This window comes from Colius striatus, chromosome Z (assembly GCF_028858725.1).
Source record: "Colius striatus isolate bColStr4 chromosome Z, bColStr4.1.hap1, whole genome shotgun sequence".
Taxonomy (NCBI): Eukaryota; Metazoa; Chordata; class Aves; order Coliiformes; family Coliidae; genus Colius; species Colius striatus.
Genome location: NC_084790.1, coordinates 32,353,212 through 32,367,257, shown reverse-complemented (window position 1 = coordinate 32,367,257; position 14,046 = coordinate 32,353,212). Strand labels below are relative to the sequence as shown.

At 36.7% G+C, this 14,046-nt stretch overlaps 1 protein-coding gene across 1 annotated transcript in view; it reads right to left on the bottom strand.

Moving 5' to 3' along the window:
* Positions 1–1,377: 1,377 nt before the first annotated feature.
* SLCO4C1 (solute carrier organic anion transporter family member 4C1) overlaps positions 1,378–14,046 on the bottom strand; it is a 34,038-nt gene continuing 21,369 nt past the window's right edge. The window contains exons 9-13 of the mRNA XM_062018881.1: positions 8,511–8,664; positions 6,112–6,299; positions 4,112–4,176; positions 2,653–2,790; positions 1,378–1,502 (exon numbers count right to left, since the gene is read on the bottom strand). Of these exons, the coding sequence (XP_061874865.1) occupies positions 1,378–1,502; positions 2,653–2,790; positions 4,112–4,176; positions 6,112–6,299; positions 8,511–8,664 (670 nt within the window). The remainder of the gene's footprint in view (positions 1,503–2,652; positions 2,791–4,111; positions 4,177–6,111; positions 6,300–8,510; positions 8,665–14,046) is intronic.

The following is a 14,046-nucleotide window of genomic DNA, read 5'->3' as shown; positions in this document are numbered from 1 at the left end:
GTTAACAGGAAACATTTAACTAAACAGAACAAGCATAAGTTCAATTGTATCTGTGCCTTTTATCCTTTGCCTCAAAAGTCAAGAAGTCTTGTACAGAGGCATAGTTTAACTTGCTTAATTTTCTGAACAGTTCTTCTTCATTAGTTAGAGGATCTTCTTCTTGAGTTGTATAATTAAATGAAGTAGCGATTAACAGCTGCATTTAAAGAATTAGATGAAATATGACTCATATGCCACAATCCTGTGAGGTGGCACTTGCATAAAAATCTAGGTAGAGCAAATGAGTACGGTCCATGGACTCAGATGAAAAGGGCATCACAAGTCTGTGACATGCATAGCTAGTGCAACTGAAAGGAAGCTTACACTACCAACATAAAACCAGTGCAGAATGTATCTTGCTCATTAAAAACTTCCAGTCAATACTGAATGATATTTTAGTAGCTAGTAATGTAGCTTGAAATCCATTAAGAGTGGCTAATTTGTATAGCACATCCATTGTGCTACGCAAACACACACCATATGGTATCAAAACTAACTTGAAAAGAATAGCTAATATTGTATTTTCCTTCTTTTCGTGCTAGACTTCATATGGTGTGTGAGTTTTCAGTGTTGTGGTTCTTGGAGTTGAGAAGCCTAGAACTCAATCACTCAGAAGTAACATAGCATACACAGAAGTAGTAAGAAAATAGGTTTACTTCTCAAATTTCATAGAAAAAAAGGTAACAACATTTATAGCAGCCAGACAGCAACTTTCTGCATATATTCCAGACAAACTCAGGTACGTAAATCTTTTGCTGTTACAAACTCAGCTGTCATCTACTATCTATCTAGATTTTTCTACAAATACTTAGTGACCAAATGCCATTAACATGTAAAAATATTTTTAAAATATACGAATATATTTACACATTTCCAAGTGTATTTACAGTGAAAATCCCCAACTAAGGCACTAGCCCAGATTATGTGCACACTAAAAAAAGTCAACTTTAAACATCCACAGTTCCCTTTAATATATCAAGTTACTTGTTTTCTCCCACTTCAGTCTCACTTAGGTACTACTCTATAAGCAGGGGAAAATAGGACTCAGCCCAGTGCAGCTCATTTTGCTCACTTTTTATTTCACTTAAATTAAAAATTAAGACACTTAAAATGAGATGGCAGATTTAAGTGTCACTTTTTGGGATATACACAATGGAACACTAAAAAGTATGTTTAGCAAGTTAGAAAATGAATCATGCACATTCACAAATAATTCAAGTTGTTCAAGAATTATCATCTTTTATATTTAGGTAACAGCGCGCAAGAACTTTGGTACAAATGATTTAACAGTGCTTACTCTTACTGGCTTCTTCTGAAAGTCCTCAGTTTGCTCATCCTTTATGTGTGTATACCAGCTACCATTTCTGAATCCTTTTGTGACAAGACTGCACTTGCTGGTGGAGGCTTATACAAACACATTGCCATGACCACAAAGACGATCGTGATGATTTTGCAAGCAGCACCTGAATGCAGAGAATACAAAAGCCACTGTTGCAGTCATCTTTTAATAGCACACAAGATATTTAATGTAATTTATAAATATCATATGATGAGGTATACAGTCAGACTTCTGAACAGATGCTGTGAATTTCAATGTATTTCACATGAAGTGAAAAGGGCAGGTAAAGATAGTCTCCCAACTGACTCCAGACTCCTTAACTGCCTGCCAGTTCTTGCATGGAGGCACTACTTCCAGTACTTCACTTCTGTATTTCTTTGCCCTATTCTAGCCTGAAGTGCAAGTTTTCCTTACCCTGTCCCAGTACTGTTCTTCATTGCATCAATATTCTCCTTGCCACAAACCAAAACAGCCCTTGTACAGACCTGTTAAGTGTTCTCTCCTCAGTTATCTGAAAAGGTTGTCGCATTTACTCATTACTGGTACACCGAAAGGCCTGTGAAATTGGTGGAGGGGGTGGGGAGCGGAAGAAGAGAGAGGAAAGAGGAGGGACTGTATTCTATCAAAAATATGTGTGAGATACTGAAATCTGAAGCTGTGATTCCTGTTTCTTCAGTTTCAAAATTAGATGTTAGCAGTTCAGTTTATAAACTGTATCACAGTTGCTAGAAGACATGACAAGAGCCATTCTCACAGATGAAGGTATAGCCTGCCTTCCCTCTCTCAGACCTCACACATTTGAAAATATTGTTAAATGAGTTGGGAAACTTTTTAGATAGTGCTCTGAGATATTTAACATCTTGATATTAATTTAGAGAAAAGAATTGAAATCTGACAAGAGGAAAAAAGCTTCTTAAATCTGCCAACAGACCAAGTCATATAATCTTGAAATGTATGCAAATCCCTTCAAATTCAGTAAATGAAATGTGACAATAAAGACCAAAGAGTAAAATATCTTGTATTATATTTACTGAAAATAGTTTTCAAGGTCATCTTTAAGAGCCATGTAATACTGTCTTGCTCTTTCCATCACATTTTGCTTTACTATTTATGGGAAAAAAAAAAAGCTTTTTTTTTTAAAAAAAAAACCCTACTTCTGCCAAAAAAGTTAACAGTTTAAGGTTCTATTTTAAAACAATGCCCATCTAGCAGTCAAGGCCAGTATACCTATTACCTTGTACATGTATCTACTTAGTAACTTAGCAGTCACTTACTTATGCCCATCAGCAGATAAGCCATTCTTTCATTGTCGTAAGACCAACAGGCTCCTTTAGTATTACACTCACTGACATCCCACAGAGTACAACTGTTGTCTATAGCAACACCAAACAAAATTGGCCCAGGAATAGTACCTAAAACAACACAGCAACATGTTAGAACATTTGAATTAGAATAGTCCTATCTGATCTTAATGTACAGAGTGAAACACCAAGCTGGTGGCGAGACAAGGTGTTAGAGCTGCACATTAAATACAACATTTTAACTGAATTCATAAGGCTCATATTACATAGCAAGTGTGCCTCTTCCATTCCTCTCAATTAACAGAATACGATGTATAGAATATCAGTTAATTCTTTATACAGCTCTCACTTTATCAAGCAAGAAGCTTGTTCAAAGACCTGAGCGTCTCGTAACTTCCCCAGTTTTCATTGGAAAAGAAAAATGTAATTAAAATTAGGTGGAAAAAGAGTTAATCAAGGAAGTAGGATCTTAAATGAAGGAAAAGTTTCTTTCCTCAGATTATATACACTCCTCTTGTTCCAAATGCAGAGAATTAAAATCTTATTATGCTAATATGTTCAATTCTAAATTTTCCACCTTTCAGACGTAGCCATGCTTCTATGCAAAATGTCATGTGAAATGTGCAGGGTTTAAAAATATTCCTGCACAGAATTTTAGATGTATGTGATTTTTGTTACTACAGTACTTTACAAAGGCACAAGTGTTTTGCACCAAGGTACAGTCAATTTTATAATAAACATTCCAGCTATATCACTGCATGTCTCTTTGATAGATTCAAGGTCTAAACTGTTCGTGAGCTAACAAGCAGCTATGTCCTCACTAGAGCTCCTCTGTCTCCCCTGTGTGACTCCAAGCATACAGCATAAGTATTTTGTTGGTAGCAATGCTGTTAGTTGCTGCCTTCTTCAGTCACAGACTGCACAGGCAGCGCAAAAAGTTCTCCTATCCCGTGAAGCCATCAGTTAGTATTAACTCAGACATCTTGAGTTAAATGAAACAGAGAAGCCGTCATACATCACTTAATACAACCTCCCAGCTAATCTCTACCTGTGAGGTTATTTACTTATGTTATGCTTTACTTTGCAGAGTGACTTATATGAAAAGGAGTTTCAAGAGATACAGAAAATAGAACTCACACTGCCACACATGATTTCACATGGCAGGGAATGAATGTAGTAATATATTGACTAATCAATAAGTCTAATCAGTAACTGAGTCTTATCCCAGTCTTCAGTAATAGTATGCCATTTAAGAAGTACTAAAGACTAAAACAAGAGTTTAAAATATGCCTGAGAAAACTGAATTGAGTGATTCAGAGAATACCTACATTCAAGCTCCTCTGAATGCATCTTAATGCATTATTTTTAAGTCTAGAAGAATACCAAATTGGTCGATTATTCAGATGCAAGTAGTCTAACAAGAGTGTCATACCCAGTAGTCGTAGAAACACTGACTGTACTCCAAGAGCAAATGACCGCTGTTTATCTGGCACACACCTGTAAACAAAATTTGCAGTTTAAGACTTGGTAAACAAGTTTTAACTTTCTGCTTCTCTGCTCTGTCCCTTGGCGACTGTGCTTTGTCTTAATATACTCTTTTTAACCTGATAATTGCAGAGGCTTTTAGAAATCCAGTGTGCAGAACAAGTAACCAAACTTCAAGAAGTGTTTTGACAAAGGACAGAAGCAACTCCAATAGCTCATCAATAAATTTTAGATTGAACTAGTTTAACAAACCAGTATAAATAAAAAGCTAGCTTACTAGCAGTACTCCGATATGCTTTTGAATGGGTTGCTTGGGTTTTTTTCCACAGACAATCAAAGACAGTGTTAGGATACAACCTATGCTACTATTCCGTAAGTATGGGAATTGAAACTAAGCTTCAGCACAACACAGGATATTGTATTTCCTATAACCTATACATATAGTCACCTGACCTTACAATTAATCGCTTCTGGCCTATACTATCTAATTCAACATAATGACTTAATAAGTAGCAAAATGTACTTCCTTACCTCCTACCGATTTCTTTTGCATATTTCACCAGCAACAAACATTTAATCCAGATGGCATCTTAAAGATACTACCATAAAAATTAAATATAGCTTAACTTAATTTATGCAATTTTGCTGTGTGGTTTTTTTTTTTGTTTTAGTAAGTTGTATCTTTGAAGTACAGTCAGTGCTAAAAAAAGACAGTATTTAAATGTTCAGGAGTTATTCCCTTGTTTTGGAGTACATATGTGGACTAGCCATAGAAAAATCATCCAAAATAAGCAGTTCTCATCAGTCACTGACAAACATCACTGACAGTTATTTACCCCACTCCTAAATACAAGTAGAGAAAGGTGAATGAGTCGCACAAAACAGGTCCATGGAAGAGGTATCAAAATATACTGTAGTAACGTACTCCACATTTAGCTACTTAATTTTTTTTCAAATTTAAACTTTTCTACATTCCTCTCCTCCATAAAAACTGATCTTTTCAAATGATGTATACAAGGATTCAAAATTTCAAGTGTTATTGCTTAAAGTTATCTAAACAAAATTATGTCAGCTCAGTTTTGAATATAATGTAACACTTCACATTACTGTGCCACCATGCTAATACGATGAGCTGCTAATTCCAACTTTGAACAGAAGGCCACTACAAAGCAGGGTTGTAGTGTATCATTCTCCCTTCCCACTCCCTCCCTAGAAAGCTGGAACAAGAGCATCTAACCACACCCTCCCAAAGCAACATATGTATCATACCTATATGCTAATACACTGTGAACATTTTCTCTTCAGAAGTACTAGAGATACAATCCAGATTTCAACATACAGTGAAAGCAATCTATTTTCAGAATGAGAATCACGTACTAAAAAAGGATACCTGGCATAGGTGTTTCACTGATTTCAAAGACCAACAGCCACACACATGCTGTCACATTTTCTATTAATGACCAACATGCATACAAAACCAATATCAGATGAAAAGTAGTCTACAGTTCTTGACAATTTTGCAGTCAGAACTCTGAACCAGGACAGGATCAAAGGTCAAGAACAGAAGACCGATTGCTATTTTACTACAGTCTGAAAGGCTGGCACTACTGATACATAGGCTAGTTGAATATTTTCTTCATCCAAGCAGATGGCACATTCATTTATCTTTGCTTTGACTAAAACAGTTAGATGTGCTCCCACACAAGAGATTTTGCCACAGCCAGCTAAGACTTTTTTTTCTAATAGTTTCAGACAGTATCTACTAACTAAACATAATTACAGACAGTGAATTGCAGTATATCTGTCCTCTGCTTGCTTACTACACAAAGTACTACAACAGCAAATTCCTTGCACATTGGTTTAAGTCCACAATCCAAAGCAAGTTGGAGTATTTAAATGCTGAGTTTTCACAAGAACGCTATCTAATCCTCAGCCCAGAAAACATACCTGAGAATGGCCACAGTTGTTGGAGTAACAGCCATAAATGTAAAAAAAACAGCAAAAAAGAAGAAGGTCAGGAATATGGGTAGAAATTTGCATTGTGTTGGACATTTCCCAAAGATAGCTTCATAGACAAAGTCTTCTGAGCTATTTTCTCTTTTTGGTTTCCCAATACAGGAACAGTTGTGGTACACCTACAAATAATTTGTAAAACAAAATTAACTCTAAGAACAACACTTAGGGACACTAATATAGCAGACGTTTGTTGGGTCTGCATTACACTGAACACAAGAATAAACCTTGACTTTAAAGTATAGGAAACAGTCCATTTCTTGATGATTATATGACAAGGTAACCTTCATTTTTAAAACTGGTTGAGCAGAACTTGACTGATAGAGCTCTCTCAAGTAAAAGTTATTTTTGTAATCCAAAAAAAGCAGTGATGATACACATTTTATGTAGAGGAATAGGTACAAGCACAAAACGCCCTTAAAACTAAAGATTGTAGAGTTAGAGGCACAACCATATGCAGTACTTATTATATACAAAAACACCAATAGAATATGCCTTGAAGTGTTAAATTTTGCATTCAATTCTTACTACAAAGCAGTGAACACCACTTACAATTAAGAAAGGGCAAGCTAAAGTGTTCAAAAGAAGATTTCTTTTTAATATCAATAGATGTAAAAAAACCCCCATATAATTTTCAAATAAACAATCTCCTGGAAAACAGAGACACCATGGAGGGTGTCAAGGGTTGGAGGAAGGGAGGAAATGTCCCTTTTCTCTTTCCCCATACAAGAATGGTTTCATTTGCAAAATATAACTTTGGAACAAAAGACAAAAGCTTCAGCTCACTTACAGAAAAAGGTATCTTAATGGTCCTCAAAAGTCATGAACTGGGTTAACTATTTACTCAAGCCTTATTCTTCAAGCTTAGATAACATATCCAGTTACAACAGTAGCAAAGCAAACTGGACTCCACAACAGTTCACATTCTTCAGACATACTGTGAAGTCCAAGATCACCTAGCATGACAGTCTACAAACAGGCTGCTTTTTACACTACAGTGTACTTGAGGGGGAGAGGGGGAGAGGCTCTACTCAAAATTTAAGAAAGAAAAAACAGAAGTAATGTTGAACTAGCCTTTTAAGCAGATGAACAATAGTTTTACGCTCTTGATTTAAAATCTACCCAAGTTCATTTTCAAAGAAAATGAAGTGTGCAGTTTCCACAATAAGCAACAGTCAATCTGCATTTCTTCCAGATAATATCTCATCTTATTTACCATTGTCCTTTTCTGATATTAAATGGCCCCCAGAATCATCCCTTTCATTCAGCTTTCCTACCTTTAAGATCTTCCTAAGCTTTTCCTGCATCCCTGCCCAAGAGTTTGTTGTACTAATAAAGACAAGCACAGAAAGCCTCTCAGTTCTGGAAGTCATTTTCATGGCTAACCATTCATACATCAGGGACAACTGACATCCAAGGTTCAGAAACTCACAGAAGCAGGTTGTTATGCATACAATAAATAGCACGTTATGCTTAAAGACCTAGAAAAGAACTACAATTTATGTCAAGACAGTTGCTGATTTATACTTTTCTTATTGTCAATTTTATTCAAGGTATTTTTGGGTTTAATGTATTTTCAGCACTAGAAAGTTCAGTAGAAGCAACACTTACAACACTGCCGAAGTAAGAAACATACTGTGACTGCCCAGTGAACCCTGACAACGATAGAAGGCTCAGAAAAGACAAGACAGTGATGTGTGCATGAAGCTCACAGTACAGTGCAGGCTCTGAGTGGCTACAGCTGTTGCAAAGAAGGCTGTGCAGAAAAACAGCTATGTCAGTCAAGTGGATCAACTGGTGGTATCAGTTTTTCTCTCTAAGTTCATCAGGAGCGTACAGAAGTCTCTCCAAGTTAGCCAAGACCACTATGGAGGGAGTGTAGCTCAGTCTAAGATAAAAGAATAAAGTGCCAAACAACAAGAAGAATTTCAAAAGAAGCAATGGGTTCAAGCTGACTTCACATACACCTTCCCAACAACAGGGAAGGCCCAGCCATCGGTACAGTGAGCATCATATAGAAACTAATAATGGGAATCACATTGATTTTGTGACTGAACTCTTTATTGTAATTGCCATTTTGTGTAATATCTTCAAGTAAATAAATCTTATATTAAACATTACACCCTCCACACGTGGTAAATCTAAAAAGCAATTGGTCAGAGACGACTTAGACATGTGTTTCCAATTCACCCCATTTTTTCTTGTAGTAACCAACAGGGATTCCGAAATACTACAATTTCCTGTCATACTAAGAGATGAATGTTTTAGATATGGAACGCATTTTGCAAGAAACCAAAATGGACCATGTCAGCTATATTTATATAATAAAGTACCTTCAATCTGTCGTTAAAAACATGTGATGTGCACCCCGCGAAACAGGGAGAAAAGTACTGGACTTCATCTCTGCCACAAACTGGGTAGTATATGGAGCGCAAACATCTGCAGTTAGCATTGCATGGTGCTGTTAAGTTATACAACATGCCTGTTCTGAAAGGTAACAGTCAATAGGCTTTTAATAAAGTTATAAACAGCAGATACACAAATAAATCATACAGTATTTATTATAGATAAAAAAACCCTCAAAACATTAATTCAGGTAAATTATGCACTTAATTGTTTAAATATAAGCCATGTTCATAGTAGCTAAAACTCTACATGAAATTCTCATTTATTCTATATCTAGTTATTTTTGTGCTACTATTCCCTCCTACAGAATATTCCTCCAATTTCCATTTACAAAACAGATGAAGAAATTGTTTCAACTCCATTTTTGTACCATTTTCTGTCTCCCACATACTTCTGCATTTGAATTTGTTCAATTTACAGTTTTAAGAAAAAATGCAACCAGATTAAAAACACTACTTGATGTTGTTTACCCTGGAATAAAATCAATAAATTTTTTCACCTGTTTCAGATTCAAATGCAGTTGCAAATCCACTGCATTTTTACTGTTTTTAGCACTGCTATGCAGACATCTAGATTGTTCCAGCTAAGTGCAGGGTGCTATGTTATACAAAGTCTTACAAGATGCAAAAGAACCTTAAAGATTTTTCCCTGTCTGTTTAGGGAGTAGCTGATGGAGAAAAGTCTAATTTAACTCTCACTTACTGTAACTACTCTAAATTTAGGCATTTACGTCCAGTATAGATAATAATAGGTGGTATTTGAAGTAATCTCACTATATTATTAGTATGAGAAATTAGTTTGGCATGAGGGGACACCTTAGGATACGACTGGAGAGAATAAAAACACCCTTTGCTTTTATAGTAGTAATGCATTACTAAGTAAAGAAGCTTTGCAGGCTTAAAGTTCAGTCAGATAAAACAAGGGAAGTAACACTGGCAGTAGTTTAAATATTCTACTGTAAACTAAAATTTCCAGATTCATTACCTAAAAGACACCTGCCTTTTCTTCAAGAAAATTTAAGATAGTTACAAATCCTAGGTGGACAAATAATTTACCTAGGAATTAAGCTGATTACTTACACAGAATTCAAACTTCACATGGAATATTAGGGACATCATAACTGCCTATGTACTTCATTTGGTTGTAGTACAGTCGAACCCTACTAAGGTACATTGATTCTTCTACATATGAAGAATGAAATTAAGTTAGTTTTCTCTGGTTTAAAGCACTATAGTGCACCTTAAGAAAATTCACCGGTTTGTTCATGAAGTGCCTTGTCAGCCTGAGTCATGCCAAGCCTAGAAGTATTTGATCAATTCAGTGGCAACTTTTGTCCTGTTTACATATGCAGAAAATGCCTCCATTCCCTGATCAATATAGAGAGACTTAGCCTTTAATTATGCATGGTCAGAAAAAAACCCCAAAAACAAAAAACCCACAAGAAATACAGTTTAGAGTACATAGGTTCTTATGATAAGTAACTTCACTTTTCTAAAGATGCCTAGAAGATTAGGCCACTAGTCTTTAAGAGTTCTAGGGGTTGGGTATTCTTTCACAGCAAAACAAAACAAAGGAGTCCTAGTCTTGTGGTAATGAACAGAACTAAGAAATAGTCACTGCATTTCTGTTCCTTCAAGTTTTCAAGGAAATATTGAGTAATTCGGCAAAACCAGTAATTTGAAGGCAGCTTATTGTCTAATTTAGTAACAAACACAGTTACTACAACAATATATCTTGTTCATCAACGTATTAATTTGAAAGTGATCCTGTACTCATGTGTTTCTGGCATCAAACTTAAAGACTTCCCCAATTCCCTCACCTCCAGGCTGTTTTTCAATAAAAAGAGAATGCTTGCCATGAACGCTTCCTTCAAAATCTCCACAAAAATGAATCTGCATTTATTTTTAAGTAAATTCTCAGAGCACTCTCAATTTATTCTTTCAAAAGCATTTGTTCAACAGTACAAGCAGGAGTTACTTGGCTATTTTTCCACAAGCTTATAGATTTGTTAAAGCCACTGCTACAATTTTCAGTTGCTTATTCCTTCTTAGAAAGCAGGTTCAGAACTCGCACTATATTAGTATCACTAACTATACTCACACAGATCACATGTTGAATAAACCATATTCCAAGATGTAACAGTGAATTTGACAAAACTGTGCCATATTTTACAATGGATGCTAAGTGGAGAGATTTATTTCAGAGTTTGTTAACTCCAAATTGCTGTAATTAAGAATTCTTCAGCAATAGTTAAACTACATTAACTGCTGAAGTTACACAAAACTATCACATACAATAAAACTGTTCTACTTGCAAGAAGAATCAATTCAGCTGTACCTTTTGTCAGCTGCTCATTATTGTAATACCTAGTATAGAAATATGGGTAGCTTCACACATTATTTTCTATATAATCTTTTCAGTATTCAGTTGCTACATTCAGATTTTTTTGCTCAATATGTAACCACAAACTTTCCACAAGCAAACTCTGCATCATAGTTTTCACAGTTCTGAAACGCCCACAGTAATCTTACAACTAGAATTTTTTCAGACACTGAAATAGAGCATGTTTTTAAGTTTCTAATGTCAACCCTGGCCTTTGAATTTGTCAATTGATACAGCAAGTTGTAAAGATGGAACAAACGGTAATTTGGATTTTTTTTTTCTTTTTTTCCTTCAGTCATCTGTGTATGAAATTTGGCTTATTTATTTTGTATGCTCTCTGGAAAAGGAAATACAAATAAAGGGTTATTATGGCATTAAATTCCTACTCTGTTAAAGAACTCAAAGGCCTTCAATCACTACAGTCTCCAAGCACTATGAATATGCAACCTTAAGATTATCTACTTTACTGTTTTCATATTTACCTAAATGAGAGACTTGAATAATATCTGGTTAGTTTTTCACATCAGTCTGCATTTTTTGGAAACTCTTGTAATACTTGTCAGTTTTCTTTCTGTCAATGATTGCCTTTAAGTATCTAGGAAAGTTAGTAGCCTTCCTGTTCTGCAATTTGTGGTTACTTAATTGTTTCCACGAGCAAAACATGATTTTCCTGCCTTCTTCTATGTGTTAATATACTCAGTTTAAGTCAGTCAAAAAGAATGACAAATTTCAAGCACAGAAACTATTTAAGCCTACCTGTTGATTAGATATTTATTATTTTTCCTATAAGTATTGACAACTTGCATGTGCATTAGAGGCTACAGAACCTATTTCCCCATCCTACCCATCTTCTGCATTTTCACAGTGCACTTCATGCTAATGTGTCAGTAAAGTACAAAGATCCTCTTCCCCATCCTGCTCAGGTTTAAAGACATTTTTAAGCATTAGACCATATAGACCATAAGTTACAGATTCTGCTTTGTACAGGATAGTGGTACCTAACTCTTTTCTGAAGTGAGGAATCTGAGGAAAACAGAAAAGTTTTGTTAAATTTGTCACCCAGCTGCAGAGCGTGTTGTTCATGTTTAGGATTTTTCCAAATGGTAGTTAGCAGTCCCTAGCTAACAGCCTGCTAGAGTTACATTACAAGGCAGCATCTGGCTCTTTGGCAGACCCTCAAATAGCTGGAGTTGCCTCTGGCTCTGTCAATTCATGACAGAACAACCAGCCACTTGAAAGCATAGTTCTGGCACAGCTAGCTACCTTCCTCCTGCTTTTAAGTACTGCTCATGCTACAGAATGTGTACTATTTAAAACTATAAGAATTACAGCTAATTCCTTAATAAAGCATGATTAGGCATTTTGTAGAATATAGCGCCTATGGTGGTGAATTGATTACATATATTAAGTATTGAAGTTTTAAAAGGTGATCTAGACATCCAGTCTCTAAACCAGTCTTATCCTTGCAGATATTTAATCTTGCTTTGTATTTACTTTCACTTTTCTGACTTCCCCCCTCAGTCCCCCACAATGTTATACTGGTTTAAAGGGTAAGCTTTGTTCACATCAACAAAAAGAATATTAATCCTGGAGCTTTTATTACAATTACTACAACAATCTGAAAATGAGATTGCATTCTCATTAGTAATGAGAACTTCCCTGTTAAGAGAAAGGAAATTATGTATTGTTTAGAGAAGTCTTTTATGTTAGCCCAAAAAATTTTATTTATGTCTCTTCTAACCAGTTACTCTACCCATTTGATTCTTCAACTTGGGTCACTGAGATACACTGTCTTTACGTTAAATATCTGCCTCTACCAGTCATTTTACTAGGAAAAAAAAAGCAAGCCTCCTTTGTAAATGAAGGCTAGATGAGCTAGAACCTGATGCTACAATAATGTGTACATTTTTCTGGTGAAATATTTGAAATCAGCTTAAGATGATGTGCACCTCCATGCAATCACCCCAGAATCTTAAAGACCCTCTGGTTCTAATCCTCTACCATAAGCAGAGACATTTTGCACTAGATCAAGTTGCTCGAACCCACATCCATTCTGGTCTTGAACACTTACAGGGACGGATCTCATGGGATATGATTCTAGAAGGTAGAAGTGCCAATGCAAGATGGTCAATCTTCAGGCACCACTTCCTCCAAGCCCAGGATCAGTGTGTCCCAGTGCACAAGAAAGGAGGAAAAGGAGGTAGGAGCCCTCCATGGATGAGCAAGGATCTGCTGGGACAACTCAGGCAGAAAGCAGCCATCTATGAGAGGTGGAAACAGAGGCTGGCTTCTTGGGAAGAGTATGGGAACAGTGCCAAGGCATGCAGGGGTGCAACTAGGAAGGCTAGAGCCCTTCTAGAATTAAATTTAGTCAGGGAAGTTAAGGACAGCAATAAGGCATTTTTCAAGTACATCAGCAGCAGAAGGATGGTGAGGGGGAATGTGGGCCCACTGCTAAACACTGAGGGTGCCCTGGTGTCTGAGGATACAGAGAAGGCTGAAGTACTGAATGCCTTCTTTGCTTAAGTCTTTACGGCCAAGGCTGACCCTCAGGAAGCCCAGTCTGGCAAGGACAACAGGATGGCCAGGACAGCAGAGGACTTGCCCTGGGTGGAAGAGGAAGAGGTTAAAGACTTGTTGGCCAAGCTTAATGCTCATAAGTCAATGGGTCCTGATGGGATGCATCCTAGAGTGCTGAGAGAACTGGCTGATGTGATTGTTAAGCATCTCTCCATCATTTTTGAACAATCATGGAGGACAGGTGAGGTGCCTGAGGACTGGAGAAAGGCCAATGTCACACCAGTCTTCAAAGAGGGCAGGAAGGACAACCCAGGAAACTACAGGCCGGTCAGCCCCACCTCCATCCCTACAAAAGTGATGGAACAAGTCAGCCTGAATGTTAACACTGAACATGAAGGCTAAGATGGTTATCAGGGGGAGTCAACATGGATTCACCAAGGGGAAATCCTGTTTGACTAACCTGATATCCTTCTATGAGTGTATAACTGGCTGGCTAGATGAGGGGAGAGCAGCGGATGTCATCTACCTTGACTTCAGCAAGGCTTTTGGCACTGTCTCCCA